The sequence below is a fragment of the Nelusetta ayraudi genome, unplaced genomic scaffold (genome assembly GCF_046127955.1).
Source record: "Nelusetta ayraudi isolate G7.1 ecotype Tasmania unplaced genomic scaffold, CSIRO-AGI_Nayr_v1 ptg000017l, whole genome shotgun sequence".
Classification (NCBI taxonomy): domain Eukaryota; kingdom Metazoa; phylum Chordata; class Actinopteri; order Tetraodontiformes; family Monacanthidae; genus Nelusetta; species Nelusetta ayraudi.
In genome coordinates, this window is record NW_027466067.1 from 7,396,050 (window position 1) to 7,408,221 (window position 12,172).

Sequence of the window (12,172 nt, forward strand, 5' to 3'; positions counted from 1 at the left end):
TCCATAAAAAGGACAGTTAGAGTTTGTTGATCACAGCCATCAGTGAAGACAACAAACGTTAGAGGTCAAAAACTCCCAAAACAGGAAGTACAGTGAGCTAGAATCATCACTGCTGATGCAGTCACATCTGCATCATGCAACCAGCATGACAACATGTTGTCTTGGTCACTTCAACATGTTGTTGCTGTCGTTTCCTCAGGAAATGAAGAAAACACACAATGTTCAACCTTCTGCACAAGCAGAAGATCAAGTCCATCTCATTTGAAACACTGCAGTCCAGGAACGTCTGACCAATATGGTCATCTATGCTGCTGTGTAGGCGTCTACCACGGCCTCCAGGGGTCGCTGCTGACACTCTTGTCTTTGATGCCGCTGCTCTGGACTGTGGAGCTCAGTGGAGAGAATTCAGCCTGTGTCAGGTGGTGATCAGAGGAAGACTGCAGCTTCTCCAAGCTCTTCATCACTCTTGTGTTGTGCTGCTGCTGCTGCTGCTGCAATCGTCTCAGGACGCAAACTGTCATCTCCAGGATGTCTGCTTTCTCCAGCTTGGAGTCAGGCTGCTGCTGGAGGAACTCTGGACCCAGGAGAGACTTGAGCTGCTCGATGCTGCAGTTGATTCGCTCTCTGCGCAGCTTCTCCACCAGAGGCTTTCTGAGCTGCAGGAAGAAGAACAAAGTCATCAGTCACTGATTCAGGAGTTCAGCAGGAACACACACAAGCTGTCATCAGGCACATTAAAAAACATCATAATTGTTGTTGAATTTACCTTGTGGCTCAGAGTGAGGTGCTCCTGAGAGTTGGTCATGGCTGCAGTGATTGCAGGAGCCATGGCTGGATGTGTGTGCTGTAGAGTCTCTGTCTGGAGAGAGAATGTGATCTCTGCTGGCTGCATCCCTCCTATTTATAGTCCCACATCTCCATATGAATGTGTGGGTCTTGGTGAGACTGGACTTTCTCACACTCTCAGCCAATCCGACCCTAAAGGTCCTTATTGCTTGGGGGACAATGGTTGGGTCTCGGGGGAACAGGTGGAGGACTGGGGGGGGTGATAGAGGGAGACTCTCAGAGCTGTGTGTGGATCTGGGAAAGTGGTGACCCTGTAGAGAGAGCAGATCTGCTGCCTGATACTGGGATCAATGACTCTGACTGAGCACACGCTCATCACACATGTCCACAGGATGACTGAACAAAATCATTTCATTTAAATTTGCCATTCAACATTTTTAAATTATAATTCTATCTTGCCTCCTACTGCAGAAAATGTTCAAGCTTTTTTTCTTATAATATAATAAAATAATCAATTATGAATTTCTTGCAAATAATGTTTTCCACATTTTTCTTTCTGTTGTGGAGAAACGTCATTCAAACGTCTGTAACTGCCTCCTGGTTCAGATGAACCTGTTACAAGAAGAAGCTCTGCAGACTGCTGTCTTTAACTGACAGTTCTTCTGATGACATAAAAAAAAAAGAGCGTGCTGGCATTCAGATGTAGCAGGTGGTCCCCTGGTCGGAGTTTGGTGTGGGCGGAAAGTTGATCCCTGGTTCCCACGCCAAGTCTTTTCACGTTGTGGTCAGCGCACAATGGAGGACTTTCAAAAGGCTCTGTGACAGAAGCTGGTCTGGAGAGACGGACTGTGCCGTCACCGGCCATCTGGAGGGAAACACTTCCTCAGAAAAAAATCATTATCTGTTTGTTTGTATTCATTTCAGCTTGTGAGTGTAGGATGAGAAATGGTCTTGTCAAACTAAAAAAAAATCTTAAAATTAGTATTGCCTTAGAACCGTCACTCGGGACAGATCTTCCTTTCAGGGCTACTAATTGGCTAATGATGGGGCAACTACTTAGCAAAGTGTGCTATCCCAGACAATGTCTACATTAGCAGGTACGTTCAACAAACAGAATGTAATGTGAAATACTATTTAGAACAGACTGCAAGTAGGATAAGAAGCAGTATGAAGCTTTTTTGTGACCTTGTTCACAGTTTCAGCAACATGGAGACGTGTGAGGCTTTTATTTTCCTTTTTTATATGGATACAAAAGCTCATGTTTACGTGCATCCCACTTCTCAATATCCTTAGCTATTAGGCCAATAGGCAATGGTATTAGCTATGACTTCACAAAGATTCTTAAAAACTCTTTCTCAAAATCAGGTTTTGCAGTTGTTAACGTTTTCTTTTGTTGTTGTTTTTTTATCACGTCAAAAGGCAAAGCAGATTTCGGAATTTACCTGAACGTACTTTAGTTCATGTGAGGGGCTCCTTTAAATCCTTCCTAGCTCTGTGCAATTACCAGCCTTGACAGCCTCTGTACATAAAAAGCTTCATGATTTATTCATTCAGTGGTGAATAAATCAGCGACCGAACATCATTTAATGTACGCAGGGAAATGCCCCATGTACTGGAGGCGGTGGGGGGGCGGTTGGAGTGAGTTTCAAGGCAAAAACAGAGCGGACACGACACTGCAGCCATAGCTAAGTAAAACCTCTTTATTACAATCACATATACATCATCGTCATATTCCAAAAAGCTTGCTGTCGTGAAAAGTACCCTTGCACACACAGATGGACGTGGTGTTGCCACATGGACGGAGGGATTGTCAGATGGGCCTTTAACCAGTGTCGAGTTCCCCGGCAGCAAGCGTCTCCGCTCCAGTGTGCTTTTTAATTTCACATCGTATGAGGGCAGGAGCGCTATTTCTAGCTCTCCCTGTCCTTGTGTAACGCAAGCAAAGAGAGTGAAGGGGGAGGCGGTGGAGGGTCGGGGTAAAACATCTTTCTTCGTCATCCATTATTCAGATTGTTTGAGTCACAGCTGAGGGCTAGGGGGACGTGGACGCGGACAGGCTGCGCCGCTTGGTTCCGGCTTTTTAACATCTGATTCCAAAAGTGTTCGAAAAAACCAACAGTGTGACATTGATGTAAATCCTCCTTTTCTGCCACCCCCCTGGAGTCAAGTGGGGAAGGGAGATTAAGAGACTTTAATCTGTGCATTCGAGACAGATGTACTCATACCCGGCTTAGCACAAATATTAGAAGCAATTAGGTCACTCAAAAGGGGGAAAATACCCTCCTAACAGCAACTCAACGCAGTCTGATCTTTGACAAACTGGCTACTTGGACAGGATAAAGACGGCGTTTCCTGCCAGTTTAGCCCACACTGTCTCCTCGCAGTTGCTCTCATTTAATAATAATAATAAAAAAAAAAGGTCTCGGTTGTGTTTCATGGCAGAAATGAAATGGCGCTGGACATGAATTAGATATATCCAAATAAATCTGTGCCAGAAGTGTTTTTGTGAATTGTAACTGCTCAGCTTTGGTTTCGTTTTGTGTCCAGAATATGTGTTTTTCCTGGATTCATGGAACAGAAGCCTACTGACATCTTTAACTGATTTGTTTTGCACTCTTGACATAAAGTCTTTTGTTTTTTCAAGTCTTACTACATATTTATGTTGCTCCAATAACAGTTATTTTACATTATTTTGTCTATTAATATCTTCTGTCTGCAATTTTTTACACTATGTAACTCTGATCATGTTGAACCAAGCTTGAGATCATGGCTCTTTACTAGGTAGTATCAATACCTTTGATTTACTTAAATGAAAAAACAACACTTTCCATTTATTTTTAACACTAAATATGGACTTTAAATTGCAGTTGCATTGCAGTTAGTCATAAATCAAACAACACCTGGCGGGATTGAAGGTTTCTTTTTGTATGTGTGCTAAAATACGCTGAATATGTTCCAGGTCCAGTGACTACAAATGATATGATAATGTTTACCATGTGATATATATATGTATATATATATATATATATACATGTATATATATATATATATATATATATATGTATATATATATATATATATATATACATATATATATACATATTTATATATATATATATATATATATATATGTATATATATATATGTATATATATATATATATATATATATATATACATATATATATACATATTTATATATATATATATATATATATATATATATGTATATATATATATGTATACATATATATATATATATATATATATATATATATATATATATATACATATATAATGTGAAATTTTACAGACAGCAAAAGATTTATTCAAAAATGTCACACTGTTCAAAATATTAATATAGATGTGTGTTATTCTATAGAAAAACCCATGGATGCCACGATTAACACTCGAACAAACTGAATCATTTTTTTTCTCTGTGAGTTTTGACGATACTGTGAGTGTACAAAAAAACTACAATATTAATCTGCATGTGCTGTATTTACAGCCTCCAAAACACAGCTATAAACCTACAGAAATACATGGTAAACCACTGGAGGCAGTTAATGGTCCAGTTAATAATCCCGCCCTCACCCTCTGCAGCGTCTGACAAAATCAATATGTACATGTCATAATGACCAAAAACAACAATAGAATTTAATTCAACGATTTAAAGAGACAATATTCACACTTGGTGTCCACTCCTTGAAAATGGTAAGTCAACGTTTAACCAGCATTTTAGTAAGCAACGTTGTGTCTTTTCTTTTCTTTTTTTTGTTGAAGATTTTGATTATCATAAAAGCTGTCCACATAGGTTTTTGCAACTGTCACAAGAAAAAATATTGAAGTAGGTCCAACACAATGACGATAAACTGATTTTTCTCTATAAATCACTATGACAGTCTATAAAGAAAACATCAACACACTGTCGATCTATCTACAGTCGTTCCACTGGCCTCCGTCCCGATTACAGAAGGGTGGGGGAAGTTTTCATACAAAAGAATGATGTGCAAAAGTGTTTTTTCCCAACGTCCTCCTTATGGAAAATTATGTAAAGAAACAATGTTTATATCTACATTAACCTTTTCATTTTAGATTCTTGGATTCTTGTGCACTTGCGGTGACTCGTCACTTTTGTGCATCAGTTTGATTTAAAGTTACTGCATTGTGGGAACTTGACGGCCCAAACGACGTCATTTTCCTTTTTTTTTTTTTAAACTAGCTTGAGGTATTATTGCACTTTTTCCCGAAGCTGCAGACGTGGAATCTGCTCCGATCGCAAATATGCTGCAGCAGACTGGACCAACTTAGTGTTGACCTGAGGTGTGTTCTCTTTGAAATGGTCTCCACGTGGTCAACAAAACACTGTAGATTTCAGTAAACATGCATAAACTGTTACCCGGGTTGGTAGATCTGTAAACATCCCGCCAACAAGTTAGACAATACCAGGGACTGAGAACCATGGGCCATGAATGATCAAAAACACTAATGCTGCATTCACACCATGACAGTATAACCAGAACAAAATAATAACTCATTAAGGTGTTTGCTTTTCAGCATTATGTACAGTATGTGGGCATGACAGTAAAATAAAATTTTAAAGTCTTCGAACATTGGAACATAATTCAGAAAAGTAGCATGAATAAATTAGTGCAATTGCTCCAAAGGGATGGATAATCTTTTTGGTTGTTTCTATGCAGCTAACAATTAGTGGCTAATAGAATTAGTCATAAATTATATTTGCCATAGCCAATTGTACCCTGTATCATAAAGACTTTCCTGACTTTCCAAAACTCTGAACATAATTGAGCGAACTATTTGTCTATCATACAGACCAATCAGATTTGTTGGGAGAAAAACGAAACCACAAGCATAATTACATGCACAGTAATATTCCAATATTAAGCGGCTTGAGGTCATATTCTGAGTAAGATACTAAAATGCAAAGAGTGTTTTTTCTCACTTCAATAAAAAAAAAGATATTTTTTGAGTAACAATATCCACATTAAAACATTGGCTATGGTAATTATGCTTTTGAGATATATTATTATATATAATTTAGGGACATCTGTCATTCTATAATTTATTCGCTATTGACAACAGACTTGTCTTAATGCCTGGTTTCTCTTTATTCTATTTGTAGGTTAAACAACCTTTTTTAAAAGTTGGACTTTATGTGATTCATCTGACAAAACTGCAGCTATAGCAGAATCAATGCTATAGCTGCAGTAGTTTGTGAAAACTATCTTTCACAATCTTTCAACTGTGCAAGGTTGTGGTTTCTGCGTTGGCACTGGTTAAACAAGTGCCATGGTATGGCAATGGCTAATACTTCTTGGTGTGAATGTAGCATTTAAAATAAAAAAGTAGCAGCTTATTTGACATATTAAAGCAGTAATCCAAATTCTCTGCAATCCTTGGGGCCCATTGTTCCTAATCCCTGATCAACACAGTTTGACTAATGTTGCACAAGCACATGAATCAGGTTGCGTTCATTTGCGATTTTTAGTTATAAAAGCTTATAAGCAGTTGAATTGTAAACAGAGTCACTATAAAAACCCTTCTGGAATTGTTATCAAATCTCAGTTGTCATTGCCTGCAGTGCTACAGATGATGTGTTCTGTTGTCCTGATGTAAAAAAAAATAAATAAATAAATAATAATAATCGTATCATCTATCTGGCACAGCCAGGTTTGTTAGGCAGAACAGTATTGCTCCCCAAAATCAAACTATTGTTTTGAAGATCGGGGTCTCAAAAGACTTTCTGAAATCTTCTGCAAAGTAATCCAAGCCAAATGTGTAGCATGTAACGTGATGCTAAACAGACCTCATTTCCTCTTTGTAATTACAAGCGCCATGCATTGACACACACATTTAGTCTGAGGTGCTGTACAGTGGTGACACACCCACACATAAAGCTATCAGTTGAGGTGATGCACAGCAATAAGGGTGAGGATTTTTTTCTCTCTCTCAAACACACGCACGCACACATTCATTGAAAGAACAGTCCGTCAGTTTTTGCAAATTATTACCTTCTGTAATGAAGACCTGTGCGAAGATTGACATTGGATTAACTCATCAAAAAAACATGGTATCCGCACGGTGTCGATATTCTTGTTAAACGTCATGTTCAAGTTGGCTTGTTTTTGGAGTATTATGGAGCATTTAATAAATAGCGTGACATAGTTCCTGGTTCCTAAGTTCTGACCTTCCTAGTACCATTGACAAGACATTGGAATATCCATCTTCACATCAGAGCCAGTATAAAACAGAACAAGAGGATTTACTCAAATATTGAAAGGTTTGGCGTCTCATGGCACACACACACACACACACACACACACACACACACACACACACACACACACAACCTTAGCACACTTAACACAGTCTCACATTCACTCACAGTTCCACTTGGGTGGTATCCGTGCAGTTAGACAGTGGTGACCGTCAGCAGGGAGCTCTGACACAGCAAGTCCTCCTGGTTGCCCAGTCTGGTCCCGTGAGTCAGCAGCTCCTCTACTGTCGTCCAGTCATCCAGCAGCTTCTTGTTCCTCAGACGACTCAGCTTCCTCTGGCTCAGCTCTAGGGCCATGTTGCACCGTGCCCTGCTCTCTAGCATGCCCACGTCCCTGTGAGAGACTCCTCCTGCCACTCCCGCGCTTGCTCCTCTTCCTCCACTGGCTTCTCGGACATTTATTCCTTTCGCATGGAGCTGTTGCTGCTGCTGCTGTTGTTTCTGCTCTCGGGCCAACAGGAAGTGTTCCCTCCGTTCTGTCCGGGTCCAGTAGCGACCCATAAGTATGTCTGTGTTGGTCTCCTCATCAGTGCTCATCCCACTGCGCTCATCCGCCAGCTGAGAAGCTCGATCTCTCAAGAACTGGTTCCTTGAGATCCGTGAGGTTGGATTGGGTTTGGCACTCAAATCAAGTTTTGGCTGCATACCAGAGCTGAAGTTTGGGGTTGAACCTGTATGCATGTGTCCATTCTTGGTGTCAAATCCAACAGCAGAGCAAGCCCCAGTGTGTCCTTCCAAGGTACTGTAGGGGCCTCTGCCCAAGCCATTACCTTGTGGCTGACGACTGGCCGGTTTTGGCCAAGTGTCGTTGACATCTCCTGCCTGAGGGGGGTTGATCAAATTCTTCACGTGTTGCTGTTCTCTGGCCCTACTCCTGCTTAACTCCTGCTGCCTCTCTCTGTCCATCTCCTCTTTAATCTGAACCTCCCGCTCCAGTTCCTTCTCCTTTTGCATTTGCCTTTTTTGCTCCAGTTCCCGCTCGATCTCAATGTCCATTTCCTTCATCATCGGTTCCGGCATCAACGATCTCTCCTGCGAGTGCCACAAGTTATGGTGAGACATCTGGCTTGTGGGGTTCATATCGTAGCATCGCTCATGAGTGTTGGCACCCAGTAGATGTCCCAGAGATAGTGGGTGCTGATGGGGTGAATGGGCCAGGTTTGTTGGGTGGGAGGGCATCACACCAGTAAGCAGCTCACCCTCCTCGGGAAGGCCAACAGGCAGGACGTTACACGGCGTGACACCTCCACAGTGGTGCAGAGTCGCTGCACAGTAGGACGGGGATGCCGGGTGACTGGCCCGGCGACGGTACTCCTGTGGAGGAGGGCGGTGGTGCAGCGTTCGGCTTCTCCGTAGCATCCCCACTGAGCTGGAGCCCTGGTGTTGCTGCTGCATGGGTACGAGTGGTCTCCGGTGGCTGGAGGGGGTGCTGCAGGTGGAGAGAACTGGGGCGGTCATCCGGGAGACTGCGGCGTGAGAAGGGTTGAACAGGGCCCCGCTGCTTGAGCTGTGGCGATTCAGGCAGGGACGATCTGCTTTATGAAACTGGACTGACGAAACCCTGGAAACACAAAAGAATGTCACAAAGAATGTAATACAACCTTTTGGAATCTGATCCAGTGGTTGGGGTAGCATAGGGTTCACTTCATGCTACCCCACTTTACAGAAAGGTTCTTAATCAGTTTCTGATTCTGGCATTTGTCTGGAGTTTGCACGTTCTGCCCCTGTCTGTGTGGCTTCAGGTTCTTCAGCTTCCTATCACAGTCCAAAATCATACAAGTTAGGTGAAATGCCACTCTGGCAGCCAGAGTTAACAGTTAATGGATCGGTGGATTAGGGGCTACATTTTATCAACCTGTTCATTGCCATTGATCCTGTCATTTGACAAGCCTAAGTACATAAACCTGTTATCTATAAACATATAACATTATAAAGTAATCTAGTTTTTATACCTGAAAAGCCCACGAGAAGGAGGGTCCATGACTGATCCATCACCATCCTCCATTGCGAGCTGCATGTGTTGGCACTGAGGCTGCACAGTCAGGGCCTCGGGAATGGCCTCCAGCAGCTCCCGGTGGCTCTTGGGGCAGCTGTCACGTCGTTCCCGCCTCTCGCAGGGTTCGCCCTGATGTTGAAGTCTGGCGTTGTACAGTCGCATTCGTTTCTCAAGCAGTCTCTGAAAGTGCCTGAACTCCCCTGTGCTCACGCTGTAGAAGCCAGAGTCGCTAAGCTCTGAGGAGATGAAGGACTCTGAAGAAGGAGAGCCGCCACCTCCAAAACCTCCACATCCTCCTGGAGCAAGAGCTCCATGAGAGTGACAGTCCTCCAAGCCTCCTTCCTCAGTCTCCAGCCCTGAAAGATCACCCTGGTGGATGGATCCATCTGTCCATCCAAGGCCACTGTCCAGCTCATGGTGGAGAGGTAGGAAGCCCAGCGACTTCTCAAGCATGAAGTCCTCATCATCTGTCTGCAACAACAGGCATCCAGAAACCAACGATTATTTAATTATCTGCAAATAAAATCTACATTTAAGATATTGGGTTTGCCTTTACGCATCTACTTTTTCAAGCATGTTTGGTGTTCTGGCGAGTACAGCTTTGATACCTGACTCTGACAGCCGTTGGGTTCTTCTAAGTTTGAACTGCAACATCGCATGAGGCAGTTCTGTCCCTTGGGTTGACGCCTAGCCACTTCTAGATCCTGAGAAACAATCATTTCAAACAAGACAATGAGATTCAACACTCACTTCTAATTCCATCATTATTTCTACATTAATATGTGTCTCTGCATGTCTGTGTTTCTTATTTTTTTTCACCTGGTGTCCGATTTCCACTGTGTCACGTGGGGAGTTGGACATGTAGCTGTACCTTCCTCCCTCACAGTGATCTTGTGGTATAGGCAGATGAGCATAATAATGCCTAATTGAGAAGAAAACAGAACAGACATATGTCTTAGTCTTAAAACCTTCACAGAAAAGCAGTTTAAAATCAGAGAGATTATGATAAAAAAAAAAAAAGTTTTTGAACATAAAACAATAACTTCACAAAATTCCAACAAATAGTAGACCACATTGATCCCCATTTATGTGTTTACCTGTCCTGGTAGGAGGGGCTGGAGGCATTAAGCCCTGCCCCCAACATTGGAAGGGGGAGGTTCAGGTGCTGCAGGTTGAGTGGGAGGGGCTCCCAGGATGCCCTGTCCACATCTGAGTTCCTCTGGCCTTTGATCTGCATTGTGATTGGATGCTGAGAGGCAGCCAGGATTCGGAGAGCATCACGATGGCTCAGGTGGGCAAGACTCCGCCCACTCACCTGAGACAAACAAGGTAGGCACATTAATGAATCTAATATTTTATGCTATTTTTACACATTGTTCTTGAAAAGATTGACAATGGGAATTTTGTTATTTAATTCAGTAACATGATGCAGTTTATTGCATGTTCCTGATTGACTCCTTCATAGGTTTCAATGTCAGTTTTTCAGACACTTTTTCTGCAAGAAAGATTAATGCTAACAAAACTAGGTGGTGTAACACAATTTAATGCTTTTACACTTGATATTACTTGAAAAATATGTGACTGGAACATAAGGTCATTGATTGATATTTAGTACTTAATATCATAGCAGAACTTCTGGCAATACACCAAGTCCTGCATTTTTCTCGAAACTGATTTATTCTTGGGAATCCAGCATTTATAATTTTTCCTCACCTCAAACGCCATTTTTTTCCTTGCCCCCTCCCCCTTTTTTTGCACCTAAATCTGCCCATCCATTCCAAATAAACAGCATCAATAATGAAATAGCTGCATTTCAGTCTGCATGCTGACAATGATTTATCTGCTGTATTATCTCCTAATATGCTGTGCACAAGACGTGGCATCTCATGACATTTTCGGTCAGTAGACAAAAGTGAATGTTACCAACTGGTACATGATGTCCATGTTGTCTGGAAAGGGTTAACATCTACGAGCCAGCAGGAATCTCATCGTGCTTCACACACACACACACACACACACACACACACACACACACCCGCACGCGTACAGCTTAGAAGCCACCGAATTAGACGCATGAACAGTATTGTTAACTCCAGCACATCACGGCCATGAGTCACCCTCCGCTACACTCAGGCGCGCACACACACGCAGCTTCAGCACAGAACCACAAAATGGCACCTGTGTTCGGAGACACTGAACAGCAGCATAGCCACGGTGAGCCTTGGCTTTGGGTGGACGGAGTCGGAAGAATGCATGCCACACTCTTGCGTAAAGCAAGGTCTTTCGTAATATTCACAGACCAAAAAAGGTCCTACTTATGCCAATCATTTTAATGCCAATGAAGTCATTTTTCATTAATTGGTAGCATAGCATTGCAACGTTTGTGAAATAATCGGATTTTGCGGCTGAATCCCCTTGCTTGTTCTGTCACTTGTGCACACACATGCACACACACACACACACATGCGCACTCACACACAAATACGCATACACACACACACACGCAAAGAGAGGCTAAAATGCGTCTACATCTCAAGTGACATGTCACCGATTTCAGCATCTTACCATTTGGTCCCCCATCCACGGTCCGGAGACCCAGCAGCCCATCGTCACGGCAACGGAGGCGAGCTGCCTCGGCCCCCTCACGACAATCAACGATGCTGCTGCTTCCTTCAGCAGATCGTCTCCTTCTCCTCCTCCTCCTCCTCCTCCTCCTCCTCCTCTGCCTCTTCCTCCTCCACCGCCCCCACCTCCCCTACCCCCCTGCTCCTCGTTCCTTCAGTCAATATTTCTTCAGCCTTCCTTTCACTACCACTCACTCTTCAGCATTTAATCCTCTCCTCGCCGTCCTCCTTTTCTCTTTCTCCTCCTTTATGCGTCCCCCTCTATCTGTTCCTTTGACATCTCCGTCCGCACCCCTCCCCCTCCCCTCACAGCCCCAGATTGTGGAATCCTGCAAACGCTCGCACACGGTCATGCATGCACGCAGCACCGCAAACATAAAAAATATGCGCAAGCTGACACAGTACGGAGAGGGAAACACACGCAGTCACACAGCGGAGATGGTGTCTGATTGGAGGCCTTTTAGAGTCA

General features: G+C 43.0%; 2 protein-coding genes across 2 annotated transcripts; both read right to left on the minus strand.

The window, feature by feature from the left end:
• LOC142887062 (transcription factor HES-4-like) lies at window positions 1–892 on the minus strand. Its single transcript, XM_076024376.1, has 2 exons — window positions 767–892; window positions 1–656 (listed from the first exon to the last, which is right to left on the minus strand). Exons 1-2 carry the CDS (start codon window positions 890–892, stop codon window positions 324–326), a joined length of 459 nt encoding a protein of 152 aa, XP_075880491.1. The 3' UTR covers window positions 1–323.
• A 6,228-nt stretch (window positions 893–7,120) lies between these two features.
• LOC142887444 (uncharacterized) lies at window positions 7,121–11,768 on the minus strand. Its single transcript, XM_076025106.1, has 6 exons — window positions 11,645–11,768; window positions 10,177–10,394; window positions 9,899–10,001; window positions 9,688–9,783; window positions 9,036–9,550; window positions 7,121–8,644 (listed from the first exon to the last, which is right to left on the minus strand). The coding sequence occupies exons 1-6, from the start codon at window positions 11,684–11,686 to the stop codon at window positions 7,219–7,221; spliced, it is 2,400 nt and encodes a 799-aa protein (XP_075881221.1). The 5' UTR covers window positions 11,687–11,768; the 3' UTR covers window positions 7,121–7,218.
• Between the last annotated feature and the right edge of the window lie 404 nt (window positions 11,769–12,172).

Bases quoted from the DNA above. Each gene is read 5' to 3' on its own strand.
- LOC142887062 (XM_076024376.1), bottom strand. From the start codon at position 892: ATGCAGCCAGCAGAGATCACATTCTCTCTCCAGACAGAGACTCTACAG. The intron at 657-766 runs GTAAATTCAACA...TTCTTCCTGCAG, and splicing joins ACCTCACTCTGAGCCACAAG to CTCAGAAAGCCTCTGGTGGA.
- LOC142887444 (XM_076025106.1), bottom strand. From the start codon at position 11,686: ATGGGCTGCTGGGTCTCCGGACCGTGGATGGGGGACCAAATG. The intron at 9,784-9,898 runs GTGAAAAAAAAT...ATTGTTTCTCAG, and splicing joins CAGTGGAAATCGGACACCAG to GATCTAGAAGTGGCTAGGCG. The intron at 9,551-9,687 runs GTATCAAAGCTG...CTGTTGTTGCAG, and splicing joins CCAACGGCTGTCAGAGTCAG to ACAGATGATGAGGACTTCAT.